General features: G+C 40.2%; 1 protein-coding gene across 4 annotated transcripts in view; it reads left to right on the top strand.

Moving 5' to 3' along the window:
- The window catches only part of MIDEAS (mitotic deacetylase associated SANT domain protein), a 52,415-nt gene that overhangs the window by 3,805 nt on the left and 21,258 nt on the right, over positions 1–27,352 (top strand). For 2 of the 4 annotated variants that reach the window (XM_074542965.1, XM_074542966.1), the window contains exons 2-3: positions 12,225–12,409; positions 24,824–26,516. In XM_074542965.1, the coding sequence (XP_074399066.1) occupies positions 25,059–26,516 (1,458 nt within the window). In that variant the 5' untranslated portion in view covers positions 12,225–12,409; positions 24,824–25,058. The remainder of the gene's footprint in view (positions 1–12,224; positions 12,410–24,823; positions 26,517–27,352) is intronic. The other 2 variants (XM_074542967.1, XM_074542968.1) reach the window with 1 other exon arrangement.

Below are 27,352 nucleotides of genomic sequence, written 5' to 3'. Positions count from 1 at the left end.
TTTTTTTTTTTTTTTGTCTGGAGCTTTGCATAAAATCTTAGTACTGGTTGCAGTAAATTACAGTTTCTGCTAAAATTAAATGTAGTTAATTAAATATGAATGTTGTCTCCAGTGCAATTAGTTACATTCTAAGAGACATGAAGTGAGAAGTAAACCTCTTTGAGTATTCATAGTGTGAAATGGGGAGGTGAGGGAGGCAGGGGCTCTGGTGGTGAGGTTTTGCAATACATGCCCAAAAAGCTGCAGGTTCTGGCACGAGCAAACCAAGGCTCATGAGTCACATCCAAAGGGAAGAGTTGTCGCTGAGCAATTTGTAAATAGGAGGGATGAACTGCTAGTTCAAGGAAATGTCCTCAGGACCTTCCCTAATAATTGCAAGTGTGGCAGAGAGCTTTATGTCAGACGGGAGTTGCTTGTACTTTGAATCACACGTTCCCCGGTGTGACTTGAGCCTTCAAACGAAGAAGTCCTCGTTATGCATTACAGACGTCCCTGAAAGAGGACGGTAATGTGAGTTTCTGTAGCTGCCTAGCAGCCCCTTGCATTCCGTGTGGAAGCTCCAGCAGCTCGCAGACGGCCTGTGTGTGCAGCAGGAGGCTGCTCAAGGGGCGCTCACATGCTTTGCACAGCTTCTCTGCTGAGCCGTCCCCAGCTGCAGCCCTTGGTGCTCTGCTGGTCGGCTCCAGTGACTGAAAAAGTTGTGAGGGAGACGACTTGATTGCCCCTTGTTGAATTCATGGCTGGTGTTAATCAAGACGTTGAGAACTGGGAAAAGCTATATTGGGAGGGTGTGGCCAGTGTGAGTTAATTTTTTGTTTGTTCTTAAAGACATTTTGAAAGGCTTACAGCAAAGCATAGAATAATGGTTTCCTTTTTACCCTTAATTAGTGAAAATTAAGGCTATAGTTTGACTTAGCATTGGTAAAAATTGTAAAAACTGTACAGTTTGACTTTAGCATTGGTAAGAATTAAAATAAGTTTAGTGCCATTAGTACCTGAAGTAGTAAACCGAGAAACAGTTCTGATATCTTTTTTACTAAATATGTTACTGATACATAACATGTTCAGAGCTGGGATGTAAAGAGACACCAAGAAGAATCAAGTCAGTGTTCATGCTTTGTTTTTTCTTTGCTGCCTATTATCTTCTCACATTGGTTCTCAGTTGCTTGGCTTTCCCCATCATAGCAGAGAGTACAGTACAACGATATATATTGGTACATCCTCCTGTCATTTATTTTAGGAAGACAAATTAAATGTTTGTGTATATTTATATGTACACACACTATTTGTTATATACACGCACCTATCTCATTTTATAACTCAATTCCCCTGAGAACAAAAGTTTCTTTTCTTTGTGATGCTAGAGTAGTTTCAGAAGTTTTGTTTGGTTTGGTTTTTTTTAAACCATGCGGAAGTTTTTCATTTGACTGTTTGTACTATTATTTTAACCTTGAATATAATGCTGTATTTTGGAGTTTATCTTCATTTCTTCTCTTTGATAATGTTGTTTTTGTTATTTCTAGAGTAATGGTGATCAAAATATGCATGAATTATAACTGCAAGTTTTGTTCTTGGCTATTTCTTTATTTTTTTTTTTGAAGGGCTTGTAACTAATAGGACTTTTTGAAATACTGGTTTGGTTTTGCCGCCTGTCTGTGGTGCAGAGTTCTGTGGTGGATTTCCAGCTATCAGAGTGGCTGCTTCCCTTCAGCCAGGACAAACCAGAGCCTGTTGTTCTCTGGAGCTGCATGCTGTGGGGCAGTCAGCCTGCTGCAATGCTTGTCACCTTGTCCGCGCTGCGCATCGGAAGAGGTCCAAAGTTGAAATAGTCCCAGAAGTCTGAACAATCTCCAAGTAGCCTTGTTATGGCGTAGTTCATAGGTAAAAGTGCGTTTTTGTTTGCATCCCAAGTTTCATGAGGATGTTGCAAGATTTCAAACTTGACTTAATCACATATGCTTAGGTGCGGCCTTACCTGCTGTGCCTGTGTACACCTGGGACTCCTTGAGCATTTCCTTTTCAACTCCTGCATATGTCACCTGGTTATTTGTCAAGAATTGGATTCTTGCTTACAGTTTTATAATATCCTTAACAATACTTTTGGGAGTTTAAACTGTTTTGATTTCAGGCTTTTATTTCTCCCTACATAATGGATTCTTTCATGCACTTCCTGAAAGGAGAGTTTGCTGTGTTTGTGGGGAATTACTGCACTTGGGTGGAGAAGAATTGAGCAAAGTATTTTCCTATTTAAATTTGATTTTATACCATTTGAGAACAAAATCCCAGCACTGCCAAATTCCTGGTGGTAGGAGAGAGAGCCACAATTCTAAGACTGCTTTAGGAGATTTCAATGATGACAGCTTAGGATCCCAGATACTCACATATGTGAAACTGGCAGGGAAATCTGACTGCCCCTATGATTTAGTTTGATTTCGTGACTTGGAAAATTCTGAGTTGAATTATTCTCTTTGAATCTTTTGTGATAAACTCTAGATGTTATCCTGCATGAGACACGCTATATACTGGGGAAAGATATAGTATCCATAATATTTAATTAATAAAAGAGATTTTATTTGTATTTTTTCATGGAAAGCCATTGTATTTTCAAATCTTTATAAAATATAAGTATATATAAGTAAATAATGTGGACTTTCCAAACAATATTTGGTTAAATTAACATGTTTTAAGGGATGTTGAGATGCCTCTGGAAAAGAAAAGGAGTATATTAAAAACAAAAGCTAGACTTCTGTCATACTAGTGAAGCATTACTGTACCCTTAGGCATTCTGGTTATTAGGGGCTTAAGCTGCCCTTCTTGAATAACTAGAAAGCCTTTGCGTGTAAAGAGTGTAATTGTAAGTAAACAGTTCTGCAAAATGTTGTGTTTGATTATCAGAGTCACTTTTTTCTGATTTAATTTCAGCATTGAAGTGGTCTTTCGTTATCGTGATTTTCTAAATACATTTAAGAGTCAAAAGGATATTTAAGACATTTCTTTCCCTTTGAAATATGGGAACTGCTTTCCTGTTGAAGTATGGGACTCCTTGGTTTAGTCCTTTTTCTTTGGCAAAAATGAAATATTTCAGGTATGGTACTAGATGACTTACATTGCTATTGCAGCTTTCTTTCTGCAGAAAACGTACCTGTAAATGTTTCTGTAGAAAAATCTGATCTGTGATAAAAAGACCTTTTAGTACCTAAGAAGATACAAAAAGAATGTGAGGCTCCTTGTAAACAATGTATTTTAATTTTGAATTTGAGATGTAAACAATAAACATTTGAGTAACTGAGGAATTAAAAATCTGAGAAGTTTGATATAGCTGATACTATACTTGGGGTTTCCACTTGTTAACAGTGAATAAGGGGCTGCCCTGCAAGAAGCTTTATTGATGTCAATGATGATATTTTTCTATTAAAAGATGAACAAAGCTATCTGGGCTTTTTTAAAATTTGTAATATAAATAAACCTAATTACCTTACCTTTAGAGAGGAAATTAAAATGCAGAGAGCTTTGTTAGCAAAAGAAATGTAGATTTGGAGCCTTGATTTGTAAATTTTTTTTCTGCAACTGGAAGAGCTTTTTAATAATAATAGTAATGACTACTGATAAGAATTGTACACTGGAAAATTCAGTTTCCTTATTCAGGGAATCTTTCGTGGCATTTTAAAATGAACTAGCCTGCCTGTGCTCACAAATATGCCATGATGCAGGTCTTTGTTTGTTTGTCTGAGAGTGGCATAAACATGGATTTGCTGAATTCTTAAGCACAGGAGACAGATGAAGCTGGGGTGGACTGGTCATAAAGCAAATGCATTTCTAACACAGAGGCAACAGAGCAAGGCCAGAGACCCTGCATTGTCTTCCAGCTTGCACTGCTGTTTTTTAGCCACTTTATGGATTTCTTTGCTGGGCACCTCTGTCAGAGGTATCATTAGGCAAGTATGAGAGCAAGGGCAGTGGCCCAAATACTTGTCAACACCAGCAATTGCTTGATCACATATACATGGATATTTAGTTAAAGGGACAGTGTATTTGATACTTGATGTTAAAACATCCACGTGTGCAAGATGCTGCTGCTTCTGTGCTAACTAAAGTGATGTTGAAAAGGCTTTTACTTTTTTCTTAACAGAAGTGTTTCTTTCTTCCCAGTGGTGATAAATCAATAGTCTGCTCCAATCCCGATCAGCAATATTCTGTTGTTATAGTACCATAAATTTCCTGTTGATATTTGTGGAAGAATGACATTTAGATGAAAGAGCAAAACACCTTGTTTTTAAAAGACAACTCACAAACCAACATTCTTATGCTCACACAAAATAACAAAAGTGCCAATATAGGAAGATATTTAGTTTTAGAAATGCTTAATGTTTCCTTTATGCAAGATACTGGTATTTAAACTGTATTCGGAATTTTGATCTCAAATTGTAAATGCTTGCTTCAGCCTGTATAGTACCATAATAGCACGCTCCAAGGACCATGTGACAAAAGCAAACAAGAAAACTCATTGGTTCACATGTTACTCAGCTGAAAAGCAGAGATGGCACTAAGGTTTGCAGCAACCCTTTGGTGTCAGATACAGAAAGATGATTTCTTATGAACCAAAAATAAAATCCAGTTTTGTATATTCTCTTGTTTGAGGTCTGCTAAGAGGGATTTTGAGTATAATTCAAACCTGTATAAGATGTTTTTCTTCTGCTCTTCTGTCAAGGTTTAGGAATGGTGCTCCCCAGTCTAGTGCCTCCATATTCCAAACCACACATCGGTTCTGCCTTTTCTCCTCCTCTCCCCCTTTGATGGGCTGAAGAGGAAAACTGGAGGCACAAAAGGCAAAGATCATGGGTTGAGCTAAGAACAGTTTACTGGAAACAGCAGTGAGATAAGAAAAGGTGCAGTAGCAGCAATAAAATAGCTGATGGCTCTGCCATATTTCCTCACCTCAAGGAAATCTACAATTTGAGCAGTCACCCTTTTCCCTAGAAGAATGTCCCTTTTTTCCATCCCAGCAATGCCATGAGATGGTGTAGAGTAACCTCCATGACCTGGCTGTGCCCCTCATGTCTGCGACAAAAAATAACCCTGTGCTGGCTGGAACCAGGACATCTTCACGTCATGAGCATTAATGAAAAAGACTGCACCTGATCTCAGGCTGCACAGAAAGTTCTACTTTCATTTTCTGAGGCAATATGGTTTTACTGAGGGTTTGTACCACTTTAGTTTGAATAATATGCTACAAAGGTGCAGGATACACCTAGACGTTTGGAAAGCTAAGCAATCTGTAAGAGTCCCTTTTGTCAAAAGTAAATTTGAGGATCTCATTTGCCAGTGGAAATTGCAAGGCTGTGATAGGGTCTGTACCATCAGTTCTTACAGAGATCTGCTTCAGGAGCATAGCCTGGAAATTGAAGCTAGGGGAACTTTCTAACATATTAATTGGGTTAAAATATTTCAGAAGTCACATCCATGGTCTTCCCAAGAAGGCAATGGCTTTCCATTGCCTTTTAAAATCTGAAGTAAAATCTTGCTCTTAATCTCTTTTAGTGGCCTGAAGTGCTTTTATTGTATTTTCAGTGGTGTCCCACCCTTAAAAGGAAATGATGATTTATTATTTCATTGAGTCTTTTATTCATACTTAGACTCAACAAGCTGCTTATATGGAAACTAAAATGGGCAGCAATAAGGAACAGGTGCCCTGAGCTTAGAACAAGTCATGCTCTTTGCCCTCATGCAGAAGAGCATTAGCTTTTCCAGTTGTGGAGTTTCCTGTATCTAATACACGAGTCTACACTTGCATCTGCAAGCTGTTAGCTGTAGGATAAGGAGGACGAAAGGCAGGCAGACCTGAAAGAGAAGACAACAAAATGCAATTCAGGAAGCATTTGTTTTCTGGTGCCGTGGGACATAACAAAATGTTTCCAGTCTGCTCCTTTTTTTGTAAGCTCATAGCTAACAGGTACTTTACATCGTTTGTGCCGCGTTATCATCCTCGTTTAAAGGTGAGGTAATCGTCTTCAGCTATGGCTACAAAACCATACTCTCACCCAACACTTCAGTGGCATACCGTGAGTAGAAATGGAGATTCTGCCCCACACAGAGGAGCTGATTGATGGGCCCTCCTGATAGGGCAAGGTGTGGTATGTGAGTGTGAATTTGCATCCCTATGGCCGGGTGAATGTTTTGTCAGCAGCCTTTGTAGAGGAGGCCAGACCCTCTCACACCTCCTTGAGAAGCAGATGACATCGCTGTTCAGAAATGGGTTTTGGCACCCTCTGTTTGCCTCCAGCAGATAGAGGCACTTAAGCCTTGGGAGAAATAGCAATTGTTCATCGAATTGCAGATATATTATTGCCTATATGCATCTGCTATGAACCCTCTTGACTGGCTTTTTCCTGGACATTGTGATTAAAACTCTGAATTTTAGTTCTCTGCTGAATCCTGTCATGTTTGTTCTAGAAATTGAAGATGTGGAATGGAGTCTTCTGGATTGCACTCTAGAAAGACATGCATGGAAATGAGTGCTTCAGTTTCTGTGTGGAGCAGATTGAGTAGTTTCTCTAGCCAGGTTACTTACTTGGCTTTCAATCATGTCAGTGAACAAAGTTATTATCCCCCTGGTTCTGAGCACTTAGGTGATTTCAGTTTGCCTCTTATGCAGAGCTATTTCATACTTTTCTGTTTCTCAGTTGGGTAGCTTTGGTAGTTTCACTGAAAAGATCAAAGATGGAAGAAAAGAAAGTAGTGGATCAACATTGTCCCTTGAAGCATGGGTTCAGGACATTTTTTACATCTCTCAGCTGCTCTGTTGTGGGGGTTTTTTATTGTGAAGATGAATAGAACTACTCAATTTTGCTACGTGCTATAAAGCATTTTAAAAAGACAGTTCTTTCTGAGTGACTTGTTTTATAAGAATACGGTTTGGAGGTGGAAAAATATTCTTTGTTCAGTGACAGCTCTAACAGAGTAACTGTAAGTGACAGAATTTGCTTGGGAAAGTGCTCTAGGTTAAGTGTAGGATGCCTGGCTGTTTACAAGTAACCATCGAAGTGATACCGTTTGTGTGGAGGCAATGTGAAAATCTATTGACATCTTTAGTTACTCAACTGGTTTATTTTTGGGAGCTCATGAATTGGCAGGACATACTGACCCTGTCTGGAGGGGAAAAGCATAATGACTTTGAATGTAAGAGACTTTGTGAATATTTTGTCAAGTTAACTTACTAATATTTCTTTGCAGCAACTATCATGGAGGTTTTAACCCTTTGCTTTCCCAAACTCTGAACATTTTTGCTTATTGCTGATATATTTTAATGAAAATCTTCTAGTCTGTCAAGACAAAATGGCTTATTGCATCCTACATTTGCATCCTAGATTTGAAGAGTGTGAAGTTTTCTTGCATGAAGAAGGGTGAAAAATATTTATTTATAAGATTGCTTGTTTGTAACGCTTTGTAATATTAAACCTTCACTTGGAACAGCTATAGGTTGGATTCAGGATTGGTTGTGGATGCAGAAGGCCAAAGGGTAGGAAGGGCAGGGCAGTCTTGCACACAGGTAGTTTTGGATTGTAAGGAAGTAAGGACTTGAGAGAAGCTGTATTTATGTTAAAAACCACAGCTGCATTTTTTGTGAAACTGATACTACTTTTGCTCTGTGTGACTAGAGAGGACCAGCAGACAAAATGAAAAACTGACAGTAACAACTGCAAAGTGAACACTTTGCTCTTCCTATTATAAGGTTTCTGCTTGTGACTGATTTACACGTAAATATTACCCACTGTGCATAAGAAAATGAAAACAGGAAGGCTTTCTTGTAGTGTTCTCTTTGTAGCTACTACTTATGGTTCTGATTTGGAGAGCTGGTGCAAGGGTGCATGGAGTAAATAGGGAGTTTGTCATGGAAGAAGGTGGTTTTCTTTTGGCTTTCAGTATTTAGTGTTCTGACACCATGTGAAAATCTCAAATGCATTGTCAGATTAGTTGAAAACAATTTTGTTGCAGGAAATAAGTAACTTCAAAACATTTTGCTTGATGATACTTGCAGTCATCTTACTGAAAAATTAAAGTTGTGTTTGTAAGTCTTAATTATTCCATATCCTTTATTCATTCGCACAATTAACTTGAAGTCTCACACCAGCATTGCAAGATTTCTTCCAAATGCTGAATTGTGAAAGAGATGAGTTACCAATCACTTTGAAGGGAAAAAAACCACTGATTTGACTTTTCTGAGTTACACAAGCAAAATTTAAAAGAAACCCAACAGATGAAGAAATAAAATAAAGCATATATTAACACTTGGCAAGCTGACTGGACTCACTGAGACCATTTTGCTTGAAAGGTGTCTCCTTCACTCCTTCATCATCTCTTTTTTTTAAGTAAGTAGAGGTGGTGGTGAGTTTTTTGTGTTTGTTTAGGTGGGTTTTTTTGGTTTGGTGTTTTTTGGGCGGTTGGTTTTTGGTTTTTTTTGTTTGTTTGTTTTGTTTATTTCTTTTTAAAAATTAAAAGGGAGATCTGGAAAACTCATGTGTCTGGAATGATGTCAGCTTATCTTTTCAGCAACAGCCCAGTCCCTTACTATTATTAAATACAATTGCTGGAAAAATTCGCCTTGAGGCAGGAATGTTAATTTATTTTTGATGGAGTTTTTTTTTCTGAAGTGTGTGTTGGGCATTAGTTTTAAACAGTTGGGTTTTTTTCTCCCTCAGTTCTATCAGTGCTAGTATTCACCTTACTTTAATAAATTTGTGACTTTGTTATAAAGTTATATAATGAATAATTTTGGGATTTTCCTTCCAATGCAAAAGTTGAAAATGAAGCTGTGTATATTCATAGCTTGTAGAGATGCCAAATATATAAACAACAGAAGAGGCTGTATATTTAGGAAAAAAAAAAAAAAAAAAAAGTAAATTCCTCATTCACGACCTAAATGAAAGGAGTGTATTGCAGAGTGCCTTTCTGTGCAGGCCCCAGTGTCTCGGTGCTCGTGCTGCAGACACCTACAGCCTGACCGGCCTCTGCAGGGGCTCGGTGCCCGGCCAGCGCTGGGGCCTCCCTTGCTGCAGATGGGGCCGGGCTGTGCAGGGCGTTCGGTGCCCGGCTGTCAGGGGCTCGGTGCCCGGCCGGCGCTGGGCCCTCCCTTGCTGGAGGTGGGATCGGGCTGTGCAGGGGGCTCGGTGCCCGGCCGGCGCTGGGCCCTCCCTTGCTGCAGGTGGGGCCGGGCTGTGCAGGGCGTTCGGTGCCCGGCTGGCCCTGGGCCCTCCCTTGCTGCAGGTGGGGCCGGGCTGTGCAGGGGGCTCGGTGCCCGGCTGGCCCTGGGGCCTCCCTTGCTGCAGGTGGGGCCGGGCTGTGCAGGGCGTTCGGTGCCCGGCTGTCAGGGGCTCGGTGCCCGGCCGGCGCCGGGCCCTCCCTTGCTGGAGGCGGGGCCGCGCTGTGCCGCAGCCGCGGGTCGGGGCCTGCCCGGCGGGCCGGGGCAGCTGCCGGGCGCCTCTCGGGGCAGCCTGGGCTTCGTGACTTGCAGGGACGGAAAGCTGTGCTGCGGGGGCACACAGACCCTTTGAGAGATAATGTTTCTAAAGGCTATCAGCTCAGGCTCTTGCTCAGCAGCTGAGGCATTTCATTGGGAAATGCAACATCAGAAAAGCATGCTTTTAGACTCCAAGTGGCTTTGGAACAGCTGTACTGGAGCAGCTAAATAAATACAACCTTGTATAAGAGGAAATAACTTTTCTAACAGATATATGCACATATGGATTGTAATCATACTGAGCCCAGTGTTTGCTTGAGCAAGAGAGGAAACCTTTTAATAGCGATCTATAAATGGAAATTTGTGCTTACACCAGCTTCTTCTAGCAGCGATTGAAGAACGCTACTCCTGCCTAGTGGGAATGAGATAAGCATCTCAGGGAATTGGAAAAACTAGATGAGCTGGGGAGACACCGGCCAGGAGCTAAAACAGCAATGTATATTAAAATTTCTTGGTGCCCAGATGCCTGCAGAAGTGTCTGGGCAAAAGCAGTTCTTTTACAGCAGTGTGAGTGGACCTGGGTAATTCAGAACTGCGCTACTCAGTATGCTTGGAGAGAGCAGGGGAGCATAGCACTCCTGTCAGGGGGAAACCCAGTGTTTTGCTACCTCCAAAATGCAGAAAAAATAAGATACTAAAACAAATTTAAAATTTGGAACATATTTAGTAATTACAGATGCAAGTCCTAATATATTTTATAATAATAAAGCAAAGCACTGAGCTGAAATCATATACAAACAGCACGTACCAGAGTTGCTGCTTCAGGAAGAAATTAAAATTGTAAAATAGTGTGTCTAGTAAAAGTTCATCCCAGGTTTGTTTTTTGTTTTTTTTTATTCACGAATGAGGGAGTTCTTGAATAAATACTTTAATGAAGTACTGTCCATTTTTTAATTTCCAAATTTTAAGATATTTAATGAAGAGGGAGTTGTTACTGGTGGGATTTTGCTTTAAAACAGCAGCTCCAAACTGAAAGCAAATTGGTAGATTTAAACACCACTGTGTATCTTAAAATAAATTGACGGCATCTCCTGACAGACATGGTACCAGTAATCCAGAGGAGGCCTCGGGGCCATGTGATGAAGTTGCATGCTTTAAAGAGTAAAACGTGGCTTTAAATTAATGCATACATTTGTAATTGTATGCCTGTATTTTTTTCTTGAGGGGGGAAAAAAAAAAGGGGAGGGGTTCTTAAACTTTAGTGTGGGATGGAAGAGGTGGTCAAGGATTGCTTTTAAACACTGAGGTTTTCCAGAATGCCTGGGAAGGACGTGGTGCTGCTTTTGTGGTGCACGTTCGCTGAGGTCTGTGCCGCCGCACATCTCTGGCAGGAGCTTGCTGTGCTGCGCAGGCCAGTTTTCCACAAGCCTCAGCAGAGTTGGTCACCGTAGATTATTCTTTCCACATGTCGATTTTGTGCATGAAGCTGCTTGAGGGAATTGAAGCCAAAATTCAGGAGTTGGAAGGTTAATTGTTTTCCTTGCCCTTTGTGTGTCTGTGTGTGCTATTTACTTGGAGGGAGAGGGAAGAGAGTGTTAACCAATTACAAGTATACATCTTCCGTTTCTTCCTGGAATGATGGTGGAAAGTATTCCTAGGCTAGTTTAGTTTAACAGCCAAGTCACTCTCAGTAGTAGATACTGTTGTAAGTACACAGATTATGAGCAAGAAACACATCAGGACTTGGATTTTGTTGCTGAAGAATTATTTCTCCACAAGAAACAGGAAAAAAATGTGTCCATATTCAGCTGAGGAAATTTTTACTGATGCAGCTAGGCAAGCATAGTATATTTATTGCTGTGGTATTTATTTTAAACCATTTTTTCAAGGACTGCCAAAAATGTCATTTTACCTATTAAGCATAAAAAAATAGAAAATCGGAACTGTGGAAGGTAATTTCCCTTTTTAACATTAGAGCTGCAGATACACTTATTTTAGAAATTGACTAGAGAAGTAGTGAAATGATACTGGGAGCTGAGGAACTGACAGGTGGGGTATTTCCAGCTGCTGCTTTTAAAAACTTGAACTTTTAAATCCAGTGTCTACTGAATGCTAAGGGAGCTTAGTGTATGAAAATTTTCAAATTATTTTAAACAATTTGCAATATTTGAAACTATGAGCAGTGATACTGAGAAAACTGGCACACAACATTCTCTCCATATATAAGAAAAAGGTGCTAATTCCTCTTTACAGTGCAAATATCTGTGCATAAAATTAAATACATGTATATTTATTAACAAGAAAAATAAGAAAAATGTTTTAGAAAACCTTATATTTCTTCAAGGAAGGGAGCTAAGAACTGTAACAAAAATTATAAACAACTTCTTTTTAATGGATGCAGCTTTTTATATGTCCTAATCTACCTTATTGTTACCAGGTAGGGTATAAGTAAAAAAATTACATTTAAGAAATTACCAGTTATTAAAATCTACCTTTAAAAAAAAGGGAGGTGACACACTAAGAAGTTATTATTGTGGCTCAATTGGATGGGTGGTTCATATCTTTTGGAACAGTTTGAACTGCCGTGATGTCTTTGTGGAGCTAAGTATGTTAACCTGGAAGGCATCATATTCTAGAAAATTGACAAAATGTACTGGAAATGTGGGAGCAAGAGGAAAGGCATCTGGAGGGACTGATACACTTGTGGTTTGAGGAGATTTTCTTCTTTCTGCTAGTTTTTTTGTCATCTCACCCTTTTCTCACTTGTTAGCTTCTTGTGTGTTGCAACACAAATGAGACCGAATGGAAACCAACAGTCGTGCCTGACCTCAGTTGGAAGCGTGAATTCTTCAGCCCTGGGCCTCTGAAAATGCTGCTGAGGAAATAATCCCTGTCTCTGCACTGGTGCTACTGTGAAGCTTTATGCCAACACCAGGGTCACAAGTCTTGCAGAAGGTGAGCTGAAGACAGCTGAAGGGTGTGGAAACCTTGCTTAAGCAGAGCCACTGGGTTCAGAAAGGTCTGCAGCAATACAAACTTAGCCTGCTACCTGCACGATCTGTGTATGTGTAAAAGCCATTCTTTTATTTAAACGTTTTTCCTGATGGTCTAATGTGCAGATAGCAATGAGTGTGAATTTCCTTCTGCTTTTTTGTTCATTTTTGTGGCTCTGACAGTACTTTTGTGACTCTGATTTGTCAGGTTTTGTCTGCAAGGGAAATTTTTGTGCAATGTTCAAGATTTTCAGTAAGACAGAAAACAAAACCACAAGTAGAAGTGGTGCAACACTTTGGAAAAGCATTGATTTAACTGTTTAACCTACTGTAATAGGTGAATGTCATCAATTATGTGCAAATCAGTACTTGCCCTTTTTTTTTAAAGTAATGTTGTGACAGCATTCCTCATGCATAGCTCTCAAGGCTTAGTTCTGTTGCTGGTTTTTGTTTGTTTGTTTTCCCCCCTGTAAATAGCTGTGGCAAGTGCATATCTTTTTATGTAGAGGGAAGAATGACACTGCCAATTTCATCCGTACTGTCTGCATTTAAAAAACTCTGGGTCCTATTTTATTTTTTTTCTGTGAAACCTGACTATATTTCACAACCAAATGTGTGATTGTTCTGACCATGCCTTCTCCCTCTCAGCCCTTCAGTGATAGAAATCTGACATTTGCTGCTGCAGGTTAAAACAGTAGCCAAGGACCGTGGTGCTCCCTGACTTCTGGGGCCCTCAGAAGGGGCAGTGGGAGCAGTGGCAGAGCTCTTTCCACAGTCTGCTGAAAGGATCCTTGTTCCTGTAGTCCAGCTGCTGTGATGTGTGCTGTCCTCCTGCTAAAAATCAGTACAGGTTGCTCTTGTCCAGGTGAAACAGAACATTCAGTCAGAGGGTTGAAGGAGTGGAAGATGTGGAAGCTGGTTCCATGCACGAGTGAGCTCTGAACATGTGTGACATCTTTTGAATAAATACCTATCTTATTCCTTTAACACTATTTAGCCTCTGTTCTAGGTAGCCTCTCAAGGCATCACATGCAGTTACAATGCGTCCATTCCCTGTGGGCCTGAAAGCTGTGTCTTATTTGTGGCATCTCAGATGTTGCAGTTGTGGGGAAAGAACAAAAATTCTTTTTTCTTGGAGCGGTGGTTGGGAATGTGATTGTGAAGATGGGAGGAATATACATGTCATGGTAGTTGCTAAAAACACTCTTACAGGCTTTTAGAGCCCCTTTTTTTGATTCTCTGATTCCAGATTGTGCTTATGGTGCTCATAATAGGTATAAATAAATACCTTCCCTTCTTTGTTCATATGATTTTGTAATTGCATGGAGGGAAGGAATTGGATGAGATTCTTCAGCATTTTTATCTAATTCCTAGGCAAAGTTAGTAACAATGTCATGATTGCACCTGAATAGGTCTGCCTAGTATCCTGAATTTCTCTGTGTCCCCTAGACACCACCACAGCCCAGGTTCGCGTATGTGCACATAAGTCTTACAAATGACAACTCTAGTAAAAGCTAGCATGGTATTTTTAGATCCACAATAAACCTGCATTGACTGCTGTATGCTTATCTTGAGTTTATTAATATGCATGGCATACGGTCTCGTGGGCGGGCTGAAATAGGAAGAAATGTTTTGGAGAGGTTTCATGTGCACTTTAGCCAACCTTAGGATGGGATTTCAAACTGAGTAAGAGACTAAATATGATTGAAAGGATAGGCACTAACCTGAGATCGAGTTAGGTTATTTCATTTGTCCTAGACCTCTTCAGGCAAGTAATTTTAAAATCTCCCTCTCCCAGACTTACCTGTCTTCAATAAAAAAATCCACAAAAATGAAGTTTGTTCATGGACAAGTTCCTTCAACTTTCTGTAGGAGAAATTTGTCTGTGGTATAATAGCTTGTAGAATGTTTTTCTGCCTTGGTGGAATCCCAAAAGGGGAAGAACTGTGTAACATTAGTTACACAGTTGTCTCACAGCCTGCTGATGAGAGATTGGATGTTCATTCATCTCTTGTTTGGAGATGTGTTGAAAATAGTAATGTCATCAGATGCTGTGAGGCATAAACTGGACCACTTGAATTAACCTACTTGAAATGAGAGAGTGCTATATACCTGGTGTGAAAAAATACTTTAGAATCCATGATCACAAAATCAGAATGGTTTGCTTTGGAAGGGACCTTAAAGATCATCTCGTTCCACCCCCTGGCAAAGGCTGGAACACTTTGCTCTAGTCCACGTTGCTCAGAGCCCCATCCAAACTGGCATAAAACTGGATGACTAGATGCATTATGGATTGTAAAGGAGCATCAGTCTCAGAGTTTCTTTGGTGTGAGACAATCAGGTTAATGGAATCCATATACCTGAAGACATGATTAGTTCATTAGCCCTTCATTCTGAAGTGAAAACTATATAATATAAGGGAATTATTTTCCTTCATGCTTAGTTATTTCTTTTGTAGATGGTCAAGTGTTTGGTGCAGATGATCTTAACAGCTTTTCTAGTAAGTCTGATCTTCAAATTATTTATATCCTGAGGTTTTTTTTTTCACAATTTGCAAGGACTTATTGTTCCTGTTAATAGCAATTTCATAGCCTGTATCTTTAGCAAATACAGCTGTTCAAAGTGTAATGTGGGATTATTGAATCAAAATGTTATGACTTCAATTAAAATATATTTATATTCGAGGACAGGCAGAGTACACTGTGCAAGTGCAGGATACTTCTGATCTCCTTAAAACTCATAGAATTCCATCTCCAGGTGGATTAATGCATAAATTTTAGTTTTTCTCATAGTATTGAATTTAATCATAGTGACCTCAGCTTTGTTTTACTAACAGCTGTCTTTTGCTCAGTTTAAAATAGCTTTGTAAGGATTCTTAATAGAGAACATTTTTCCTCATGCTGTTATCAAATAACTTATTTTCTTTCTAGTTATAAAGTACGGAATGAGTGGCTTGTTTGGTTTCAGGTAGCTTTGTTGAGCTGAATCTTTAGGAAATTCCTGACTTTGCTCTGAGTCCATATGAGGCTGATGTCACTTATGCTCCATAGTGGAAGTGCTTTTATAATGCTAGTAAGGATACAAATAAGCCACTACAGAAATGGAAGCGCTTTGTATTTGATCCACTACTGGTTCCAGCCATCTGCTCTTTCCTTCCTCCACTGAAATCCCTGTGGCTAAAAGGAGGAGATTGAGCAGGTGTCTGTCAGGTAACTGGCAGGGAGCTCGGAATCCAGAAACCTGGAGAGTGCTTTGATTTTTTAATTAAAGGTTAAGAAATCAGACTGCTCTAAGCCCGTGGAGTTTAAAAACCGTACTGTTTTCCACTGTGTGATGATCCTGCTTGCCCACATCTTTCAGTGTTCCTACTCCCAGTACTGGTGTGCATTTGCTTAGCTGCATTGCTGTAATGCCTGACAGCCCCCATCATGGCCAAGAGCTTACTGTACCTTGTAACAGACCAGCACAATAAAGAAACCCTTTTATAGTCAACAGGAATTCCTAAAAGATGTAATTTTAGAAATTTGAACTGAAGTCCTGTCCGTGCTGTAAAAGACTGTGCTCAGTCAATACTGTCGTGTGTTTCCTGCAAGTGCGTGGATGTAGGCAAGCCAAGGTCAGCACTGCTTCAGCTTAGATAACTGCTGATAAACAAAGATATTTCTGGGTCCAGTGAGATAGAGGCAGACATGTGACAAAAGAGAACTATGTTATTGTGCCACTTTTTTCCTTCACTTTTTGTCTTATTCCCTCTTCTTTGGTTATCACTACCCTGATTGCATCATGTCTGAAATTAGGCTTCTAAGCCCTTTGTGGAAGACTCTCAGGTAGTTAGTGGCTGTTGTTAAAGATAATACAACTTTTATGACCTCAAAGTACTCCATTAAAATCAACGGTTTTGGTTTCAAGTATTATTCTTATTTTATGAAACAATTTGAAGTGGCTTGCTTAAGGTGTATGTCTGTAGCAGAGTTGGATGCTGATCCCAGATCCCAGGGTTCTGCCTGTATGTGTAGTCTCAGCTACTGTCCAGCCAGACTTGGGTGAGTGATGATGCCTGCTTGATGATTTTAAGAATGTCTCTGCCAGGTGGTCAGGCTGAGGAATTGAGTACCTTTATATTTCTTATGAAGAAATCTCTGGGAATGGAAAGTATCGCTGTCTCTATGAACTTTCACCATTCTCTTCCTTTAGTTGTAGCCCATTACCCCTTGTAGAGTCTGAAAGGAATCTGTAAAACACTCAGACTTTGTTGTTCCATACACTGGATGTGTGTGCCAGCCTGTTTTTTTTTTGCTGGAGTGCTGAAGAGGTTGAGATGGGAACAACTGAACCTGTAGCAATCTTTCCTGTTGCAGCTCAGTGCATTCAGTTGTGTTTTCTTCTCAGGGCTGAAGTGCAGAGAGATACGTTCTGTCTCTGGGGTATGCATGCAGTTCTGCAGCTGGTGTGTTTGTGGCAGGAGAGGCATTTGAGTGAAGGATGTGTTGTGGTCCTGTCAGGTATGGGAATGCGAGGGCAGGGAAAGGCTTTTGGCTTGCTCTTTGCCATTCTGACTTTCGGGCCTGCTGTGATTCCTCATGTTAGTCTCTGTTGCAAGCAACTGCCTTCCCAGACAGCTCCAAACAAAAAAGCTTAAAATAACTGTCTAAGGGCTTACACTGTTAACCCATATCCAGTGGCAAGGAATGATGTTCCTGTAACTTCACAAAGCCTGAAAGCAGCATTTCTTACTCTGTAATAACTGTGCTCATTCTGCTCTCTAAGACTGCCCAAACCTCTTCAGATCAGGGTTTATCATCATGACGGATTATAATAACAATTATTCCTAACTTCAGTACAGTTTATAAACATTAACCAATATAACAAATGTACCATGTATGTATTTTATTAAAGGATAATCCTGGTCTGTGTTTCAAAGCCATTTGTAAAGATGGACTTTCCTGTGTTTGTGTTTACAAGAGTCTGGATTGTGGAGCTGCCTCTCGTGGTACATGACAAAAGATTAGTCTGCTGCAAATCATGAACAATTTGTTTTCATGTGATGAGGTTTGCATGAAATTTCGGTTATTTTGGAAACAGCACTCAAAGTTTTGGTGGAAAATAAGTGAAGATCTTACATATCCTTTCAATAACTAGTAGAAGCAACATTGCCAGTTCCTTAAAAAAAAAAAAAACTGGTTGTGGTTTTTTTTCCCCTTTTGTTGTTTGTTTAATTATCTGTTAAGTTTTTTAGTCTGTCTTTTTAGTAGTTTTCCTACCTTATCCATACTGATTTTCTTCTGGTGGAGCTGTTTGTGTTAGCCAGGTTTTGTCTGGCTTGTCATAAGGATAAGACTAATCAGCACTTGATGGGCATTTTCTTTGTAGCAACTTTTTGTCTCTTCCTCATCCTTTAGAACAAAATTATGTGGAAAATCCTGGGTATGTTTTGGAAAGGAAACCTCCAATAAACTTGTAACCAGGTTTACAGTTTGAACTGAGGAAGACAACCCCCAAAATTAGGTTATTTTTAAGTGTTCAGCAACAGTGTATGACTTTCCCCTCATAGAACTGTTACCTGAAAACTTCCCTTTGAGGTATATCTGAGGTGCTTCAGACCCTCTAATTCAAAACACCAAAATCCTTCTCTGTAACATCCTCCATACTAGGATGGCTCTGTGTGTTTAGATTAAGTGTGGAAAAATGATGGTGATGTGGATAAATAAAATCACATCCATGGGTGTCAAAAGTAGGTCCAGATAGAATCAGAGTGCATGCTTTGGTGAATTTGAAGACCATTGGAACAGAAATGTATCTAATTAAATAATGTATAAAGGATTGCATTTTCATGTTTCACATTTATTACCTCCTTTACCATAAACCAAAATATTTTCTTGAAGTAGGGTTTGTGTTTCTCCTTGGATTGGTTCCTTTGTGAAGTGTAGTTCATGTATTTCCATTTGGATATGTGTATTTTTCCCAGACAGTATGGTTGTTCTACATTTTGTGTAATTTTGCTCACTGTGGATAATTAACCTCTGGTGGTGCTGAATGTCAGGAATGGTTTAGATTGGAGCAGTAGTTTGGGGTATGTGGTTGTCCAGTACAAGTGACCTGATTTTGCTGGCACGTGGTCCTTCCCAGCATGACCGCTTTCTCACATGTTTCACCTCACAGAGCGATGGGTTTCATTTTTGAGTCTCTGGTTAGTACAGTGGTTTAATAAAGCTTTATTAACTCCCATCCTCCAAAAATGGGAAAGTGAAAGTGGCAGCACAGTAATTTTAAGCGTGTCCTCGGGGCAGAGGTGCCCCTGTAGTCAGTCATAGCATCAGTTGCTCTGCAATAGAAATGGGCCAATCACAGGAAAATTTGGCCAGGTCATATGCATACTACTTATTTAGGTATGTGTTTGCTAGCCTCAGGCAGGCACCTTCAGGAATCAGTGGAAGTTGCCAAACTTCCTGGATGCTGTGTTTTTCCTTTTGTTGTCTGCCTGTGAAGCAGCTTTCCTTTCATCTCTTTGTCTTTATTACAGGCCTGCTGTAGGATTCCTTTTTTTGCTATGCAGTGTTACACAACAAGTAAACCTTCCCCATTTCATAGGCTTTGTTGATTCTAGGACTTCGACCTGATACATTCTCTGGATTAGTTTTGTACTTGGAGGTGTTAGGGGAGATGCTTGATACCTAATTACATTCTTTATAGTGGGCTTCTTTTAAACTGCAGGACTGCTCCGTTGGTTCCACACTCCTGGCAAACACAACTTTTGCTATGGAGACAGACATTCAGGATGTCTGGAAAATGCCATACCATTGGTGATAAAGTGACAGAAACATAAAACCATCATCTTTGTATTTATTTATTTTGCTTTCTTGCACCATATTGTGTTTTTTAGTTGCTTTGAGTTTTCCCCTGCTTTCTTCAGAACACAGATTGCTGTGCTTGACTGTATAGAATTTACAAACATGGTTTATTTTCTGTGCTGTGCTGTTATCCTTCCTGTTCAAGGTGTCTGAAGCTGGTGAGTGGGAGGTTGAAAACAATCTGCAGGAATTTTGATGTAGGTAACTGTCTGGAAGAAAATGTGACAAAGTGAGTGTGCGGGAGAGGCTTTGGAAGGAGGGATTGAATCTGTTTCCATATACAGCAGAGTAAGCATAGGTTATATGTAATAAGCTTTGCAAGTCTTTTACAAACACAAAACCTGAACCATGCTTTCAACCTTTTCTCTGTTCTCACTCAAGACTTTTGCAAATGGTGCTGGTGGTTTCATAGAGGCAGATTTCTGCTGGCTGGAACAAGTTTGTGATGACCTGTAACTCTCCAGTCATTTTCAAAAATGCAAACCACAAAAGCCAGAAACAAAATCTACCCCATTAGCTTCCTCTGACCTTCTATTGCACTGGAGGAATTTAAACGTTTTGCACGTGTGTGAATAGCATACCCACTTTCCATCTTTCACAGGTAGATTTAATTGAACCCAGATTTTCTTTCAGGTTTGAAGGGGAACTGGTAGATATTATATTATATTGCTTATTTTTTGACCTTGTTTGTTGTGTGATCTTAAAAGTGAGTTGTTTCCTCTGTTATTATTAAAATATGTATTATAATTCTTTATGTGTTTCATAAATGTGGGATTTTACCATAATGAGCAAATTGGAGAAGGAAGGTTTGATTGCTCTGTCTCAGAAGGACACGGGGTAACTTGCTGCATTTGTCTTAAATGTAAGATTGTTCTTGGAATCTGTCCATCATCCTGGTTGAAAGTGATTGAGCTGCTTACCGGGGAGAACCATAATTTCACTTGCTGGCAGCAGGAGGACTTAGTGAGAAATGATTGTCATTGCCCTAATCTGTCAGATTTCCTGTAAGGAACAGTGACAGCATTGTTGCAGTTAAGGCTGAGAATGTACATTAGCTAGAACAGAGGAACACTTTATTTCACATGAATAAAACCCTAAACGAGAGGAATTTTAAAGCTAAGATGGTGGACTAAAAGATGGTCTACAACTGCAACTACAGCTTGTTAGTATTCTCAGCATCCTTAATTTTGCTGAAGTGTTAGGAGAAATCTGAGTTTCCTGAATCATTTCTGCAGCATTCTGTCAGAGAGAAATGCTTGCAAATGATCTCAAAGGAGAATGAGAAATGTGCACAATTTGAACTTGATTATCATGCCAAATATAGCTGATGTAGCAAATGGACTGAACAAAGCACAGGACAGCACAGCCCTCAAAAAGTGAGCTGAAGAGTAAAGTTCAAGATTACTACAGTGTGTGAGGTCATGAACTTGATATGTGAAACTGTACAAATACACATATGCTTAGTTAAGAGAATATTTATAGAAATGGAATAATGGTGGATAGTTACCAGTTATACAGGCAACAGTTGCCAGTTTTACAGGCAGCAAGTTTTGAAGAGAGATAGAGATATTTTACATTAAATGGTTATCAGTGAACATTTTTTATTTGTTCCCTAAATCAAATAATATTTTAACTTTAGTTAAGGTTTTATATCAGACTCTCTCTAGGCTAATAATAAACTGTGACAAGACAGCTGCACTGGGTAGGGATGTCTCAATAATTCTGCTTTAAATTGGGTAAAATCTGCTGATGGGTGGTCTGGCTGGTAACTGCCTAGTGAGTGGCTCTGAGTGTCTGTGCCTGCACTCTTCTAATAACTCCTTTGAAAGGACTTCATCATTTCAGAACAGAATCCTGCGTGCAGGAAGAGACTCCATAGTCTTGTTGTATACTTCAGGAAGTCCTTCAGCATTCTTTGCATAAACTGAGCTCATATGGTGTTTATATGTGTTTATGATTTTATTTAATGCATTAGTGCAGATATGCTAGAGAAGTTTTTAGCTAAAAATGCTAACTCTAACTTTTCTCAGTAAGGTGCCATGAATTACTTTCCTTAGGTGTTTTTCCTTCCAGAAAATATGTTCCCATTGGATATGTATATCTAATTTGTCATTCTTTTTAGGTGTGGAAGAGAAAGTCTTACAATATCAAAAATCCCTTAGAAATATTAAAATATTTACAGTATTAAAGGAGGTGATGTACAATTTATATTCATCTGGAGAAAGTTCAGGAGAAGTTCTTGAATTTCAGAAGCTCCTGGAAGTGAATATAACTGATGATGTTGCATGCCAAATCTTAGAGTTATTAAAACAAAATATATTGATGCTAGGTTCTGCTTTTTCTTTGTGCAGTGTAAAAGCAATGCTAAGTATCATAACACTTCTGTATATTTGGAGGCAAGACACTATCTTCTGGGAATTAGAGTATTGGAACTGGCTCTGTACTTTATTCAAAGGTGAGGAATGGTCCAGGGTGTACTGCTCCAAAGCACTTAAGCCTGGAAGCGTATTGCCATTTTCCTGTGCTACTGCAGGCTGACTCTTGTGCTGAAATTCAAGTAAAACAAAACAAAGCAGAAAAACTCCAAAGCTGGTAATTGGCTGGGAGGATGATTGTGTGAGCTCATTCCCCCAACCTCAGGGAGGGAAGCCTGTTTAGTCAGCCAGCAGTGCTCATGCAGTGAAGCTGCCAAGCATGAGCTTTCCCGAAGCATAGTCATGCTGCAGCTTGAACGTTTATCACTGCAGCTTAAACTATGAGCTGTTATTATTAGGATGACATAGAAGATACTTTTCTGTAGATTTTCTATATAGAAAAAACTTCTAAAATGCAAATTTTGTGATACTTTGTTTTACCATCAAATACCAGATGCACCAAATCCTCATTTATCTTGGTGATCTCCTATGTTGTTATTTTTGCATGTAACTGGGAGAACTGGGATGTTCAGTAAACATGTTTTGTTCAAATTGCCGTAAATCTCTTTTCCTGGATGTTGTGCTGAATAACAGCTTCAATTGTTCATATTCCTTTTCCTCATTTAGGTTATCTCTGAACTTACTCCTTATTATACTTTGCGTCCTAATAGTTTTGTTAGATCTCTTTCCCAGATTGCTGCAGTTCTAAACTGGTCCGAGTTAGACCTTGTGATGCTGGTGTCTTCTTACCTAGTAATAGAAAAAGCAGAACCAAAGTCCACACAAGTGTAAGCTTGGGAAGTTGTGTTAATTCAATGCATTTTACTAATGTGAGAGTCCTGTTTTTAAAGGTCTTCTGGGCACTTTTCTGTGTGGTAGCTGCAAATCCCAGCCACAACTGTTAAGAACAGCATCAGCTGGACTCTTTCTTTCTTTCTTTCTTTGGCTGATAAAAAGGACCCTTCAAGTTGAATGTTGAATGCCATCTTTTTGACAATTATTGTTGTATTTTTCTTCACAGTGTAAAAAGTCTACAGCAGAATTTCAGAAAGCTGTCAGGTTAAAACTTGATCTACTGGTAATGTCTTCTAATATACAGAAGACCTTGCATTCTTTTAATCAGAATGATGTGACAGCATTGCAAAAGCATCAGTGGAAGGAAAATGTTGCCTAGTTTGGAGATAAAAATAGTTCGTGGTGATTTCACAAAGTAAGACTGTCAGAAATCACCCTTAGTAGTATTACCTCAGGTGTTGAAGTTTAGCTGTTATCTCTGATACATTTGCAGTACTGCAGAAAGCAAGGAGAGAGTATAGCATTAAGGTTTCTGAGAGTCATATAGCAGCTTATCCACCTCTACGTTTTTGCTACCAGGGATTCAGTTTCCTGCTGTAAGATGTTTTTTCCTCTCCTAGTGAAATTTGGAAGTAGGAAAAACTTACTTTATGAAATCTTCATTCGTGTACTAGTTGCAGTTTAGAGAGAATTTTCCATCTCACGTGTCCATAATTTCTCCTAGAGTTATTTTCATCCTGTTGTGATAGTCTTGGGAAATGAGCTGAGATCTTGTGCTTAGAGGAGGGAGGAATGCCGTGGCTCTGTGGTGCGGGGTGGCAGAGGTCCATGGTTTGTAGCCAAAGGCGAAGGGGAGGCGGTGTGGGGGAGCAGCTATGGAACAGCCCGAGGAAGTGAGTCACAGCGCTCTGAAACACTCCCATGGTTCCAGGGGCACTGAAGCCAAGCTTGGCCTCTGAGGTGGAAGTTGCGTAAGTTAATTAAAACTCCTTGTCCTTTCCTCCTCGTCATGTTCCCAACCCCACCTCAGTGTTAAAACCTGCGCTGTACCCAGATCTGTCTGAGGAAGCTCAGGTTACAGGACTGCAGTGTGCTATGTCATATTGGTTTATTATTTTTCATTTTAGAAAGCAGAATAAATGGATTGCAGGTTTCATTGGAGGGGACGTGTGTGTTAGTCTTACCTGCTCCACTTAAGAGAAACTTGATTATGTAACAGAGGGGTGTAATAAGAATAGTTTTTTACAATTTGCTGTAATTTTCCTGGAATGTATTGGATGTGGGATTTAAAGTAGAACAGAATGCACGCTGAAAAGGATAGGAATAGAGACTTACACTAGAATGTTAGCAGTAGTAATCTGATAATATAATTGAATTTAAAACTAAACATCTAAAAAGGTTTTAGGTGTCCAAATAGGAATACTAGTGTATGTGTTCACACATTAGACCTTAATCCTGCAAGCTGGTCCTTAGAGTTTGTTAATAGCTTTTCTTCATGGAAGAAGAGGGTAGGAGGGTAGAGTTGTTGTAGAATGCCTGTTCTGGAAGGGCTTTCTTCTATTACATTTGTAGCTTTTCACTAACAGATATTTTCTGATGTCTGCAAGCAGCTGTTACAAGAGCAGCTGCCTGAACTACCTTTCAGTGAGTCTGACCTGAGCCTGAGCAGTTTCTTTCAGCTGAAGAAAGCTTCTGAGAGAGCCTCAGGTTGAGCAAGCTGTGGCCCTAGGATGGGATCCTAGGGCTTGGATGCTGGGTGGGCAGATGTTGACTGGAAGGCATCTGTAATCACTGGCGGTATGTGTGTGTGACTGATGGGCTGTTGCCTGACCCTTTTCCTTCAGAATACTGAATTGAGCATCTTGTTGCATGTTTGGCTGCAGTCTTCATGTACATACATGGCTTTTAAAGGTCTTTGGGAACTGTGGCCTTTTGGCAAGCCATGAGGGCTTTTTGTTTTGTGGTTTTGAGTTAAGATTAAAACCAGATTATTCTGGCTACAGAAAGATGTGGAAGTAACTGGCCAGATCAGAGGTAGTAAAAGTAAAACTTTCAGGGTGAACTTAAGGGATTAGTCAGAATTCTCTGTGCAATAGGGAGTTGCATCATGCAAGTACAGTGTGATACCTATTTTGTAAAGCGAAGTTGTTTTGTTTTGCATTCTTCTAGCAGGTCAGATCTGTTGTTTCTTCCATCTATTATCCTGGTCTTCATTTCCATGGGAAATGGGACAGACATACACATTGTTGCTTATCACATGAGCATTCATAGGCCAGTTATGTCTGTTGATGATTCATTGCAATTGCTTCTCTATTTCAGGACCTGTAACTAAGTGGACCCTACTGACCTCTGAACCGCAAACTCTCAGAGTGAAAAGAAGTGGGAGAAGCACACAAAGAAAAAGGAAGTGAATGCACTTTCATCTGGACTTCTTTCCTGCCCTTTATTACTGAAGCTGAATGGAAAAGGAAGACTGCTGTGCCTTTCCTCCCCCAACCTCAGGGATGGGTGGATTATAAATACTGTGTGTGTGGCTGGGAGAACAGACTGAACCATGAATCTTCAGGCTCAGCAAAAGTCTTCAAGCAAACGGGCTGGGAAACGAGTTGCCTATTTTAACGAGCAGGACATAGCAGTGCCATCAAAGGAGCCACAGCAGCAGCTTAAGGAAGGACAGTACTATGGTCACGGAGGGAATATACCAGTCTCTCAAACTATGGAGATTTCTCATCCAGGAGGATTAACAAGTGCACCCAACAACGTTGCTTTGATGAACTCTGTTTACAATCAAGATAGGGGAGAATCAGTGATGATGCCCCAGTCAGTAACAGCTGTCAAATGGCAGAATTCACTAATGGGAAACCGATTACCAGAGAGGGGTGACAGCCACTGGCAGTCTCCACCTTCAGTGTGGAACCACAGTATGGTTTTTGGGGGCAACCCAAAAGGACCCCACTCCAACGCTGGTGCCCCAGGCTTCTATGGCCACCCAGAAGCCCTTAAAAGAAATCAAGAGAAAGGAGTGTTTGTGTCACAGCTGGATTTGTATGGAGATGCTGTCCAGCAGATGATGTCCCAAAAGGCTCAGCTTGAACAGCAAGCCCTGGTTAGACAGCAAGCTCAAATGAATTCTTTTCATCAAATGCAGAAACAGCAGCAGCAGAATCAAACTCTGCCATTGCAGCCTTTCCAACTTGCATTTGGTCACCAAGGCCAAAAGCAAGGTCTTCCTGAGCTGTTACATGTCTTTCAAGAAGCCCCAACTTCTTCCAGTCCAGCATTTACTGCACAACAAAAACAGCAAGCTCTTCCCCAGCTGCAGCTCTTTGAAAATTTCTATCCTCAGCAGCAGCAGCAGCAACAGGCTGCCACACAAGCCTTCGGTCTGCAGCAAACAACTTCTATAGCACAGCCTCATGTGGCAGCTGCAGCACCTCAGCATCACATGATGCCACACCAATTTCAGCAAGCAGAGAGGAACCAGGAGCTGTTCAAGGCATTAACAGAGCAGAACCAGCAGACTGTCCTACCTCAGACGCAGATTCCCTTTCCAAGAAGGTCACGGAGACTCTCCAAAGAAGGTGGCCTGCTGACATCTGCAGGAGAAGTGTTGACTTCTAAGCAGGCAGAAGAACAACCTGGCAATTTATTTCTGCACCACTGGCAAACACATCAGCAAGAGATCCCGATACAGCAAACACCTGAGTCACTGGGCCACAGTAAAAGTAGCTATTTGCACCCCAAAAGATTGGATCTGGGGCAGAAGGATGTCCTGGTGAATAGTGAGCAGTGCCAGATGGAAGCAGACAGGCAAGCTGCAGCCCAGAATGGTAGAGATGAGGAGAAGCAGGCAGCAGCACCTGAGGAAAACAGTCAGAGAACTAATGATTTTCAGAGTGTCAGAGGTGGTGTAATCCAGAGTACCCGAAGGAGGCGACGTGTTTCTCAAGAAGCCAATTTGCTGACTTTGGCCCAAAAAGCTGTTGAGCTGGCTTCTCTTCAGAATGTAAAGGTAAGGTATAGACCCTAAGCATATAGCATGTTTTACACTACAAAATAGGGCTGAAAGGAAGGGAAGTCATGTTCCCATGCAGTGTAGGATGGTATCTTGAAGTGTGCAACGAGGGCAGCTCTGGTGTGGAGGCAAGTAAGTTCAGCTACTGAAATTCATAGATGTGGGAGAACAGAGATGTGGCATAGTGAAACCTCGAAGTGACAGTTTTATTTCACTAACACCAAACATTATTTTAGCCCATGACATGAAAATATGGAATTTTTCAGCTTAGGTCTCAAGGTGATGAGGAATTTTGAGAGGCAGATATAAGCAGCTTACTTGTTATCTTTTTACCAATTTAACATTCTATTTCTTTTCTATTAAAAGACTTAGGCTTACCTGCCAGTTTTTCAGTTTCAGCAGTTGAAGTGTTTCTAAAATGTGCTATCTAAAAATTACATAATGCAATTTACATGTTCAATATTTCTCAAATATTAAAAGTCTAAGAAAGCTTCACTTACGTGAAAGGACCATTACCAGGCATGACAAAGGCCTGTCTCATGCAGCATCCTGTTTCTAAGAATGACCTGAGGCCCATAGACCTCCTGTAGGACTTAATGAGGAAGAAATTTAGTGCTGACTGATTTGGTAGTTCACTACTCCTAACCTTTTGATATCACATCAGTCTAAACTAAACAGCATATATTCCATATGGCAAGATGACAGAGTTCAAAATTAACTAGCCTATTGGGAGACAAGTGATGGGATTTTTGGAGTTGAGTGGGGGTTTTTGGAGGGATTGTTTTTTAATGTTTTTCTTACAGTCGTGGTTTGCTGCCTAATATTTTATTGAG

This window comes from Zonotrichia albicollis, chromosome 6 (genome assembly GCF_047830755.1).
Source record: "Zonotrichia albicollis isolate bZonAlb1 chromosome 6, bZonAlb1.hap1, whole genome shotgun sequence".
Lineage (NCBI taxonomy): Eukaryota > Metazoa > Chordata > Aves > Passeriformes > Passerellidae > Zonotrichia > Zonotrichia albicollis.
Note: the sequence above shows the minus strand (reverse complement) of the source record. Positions and strands in the feature narration are given on the sequence as shown.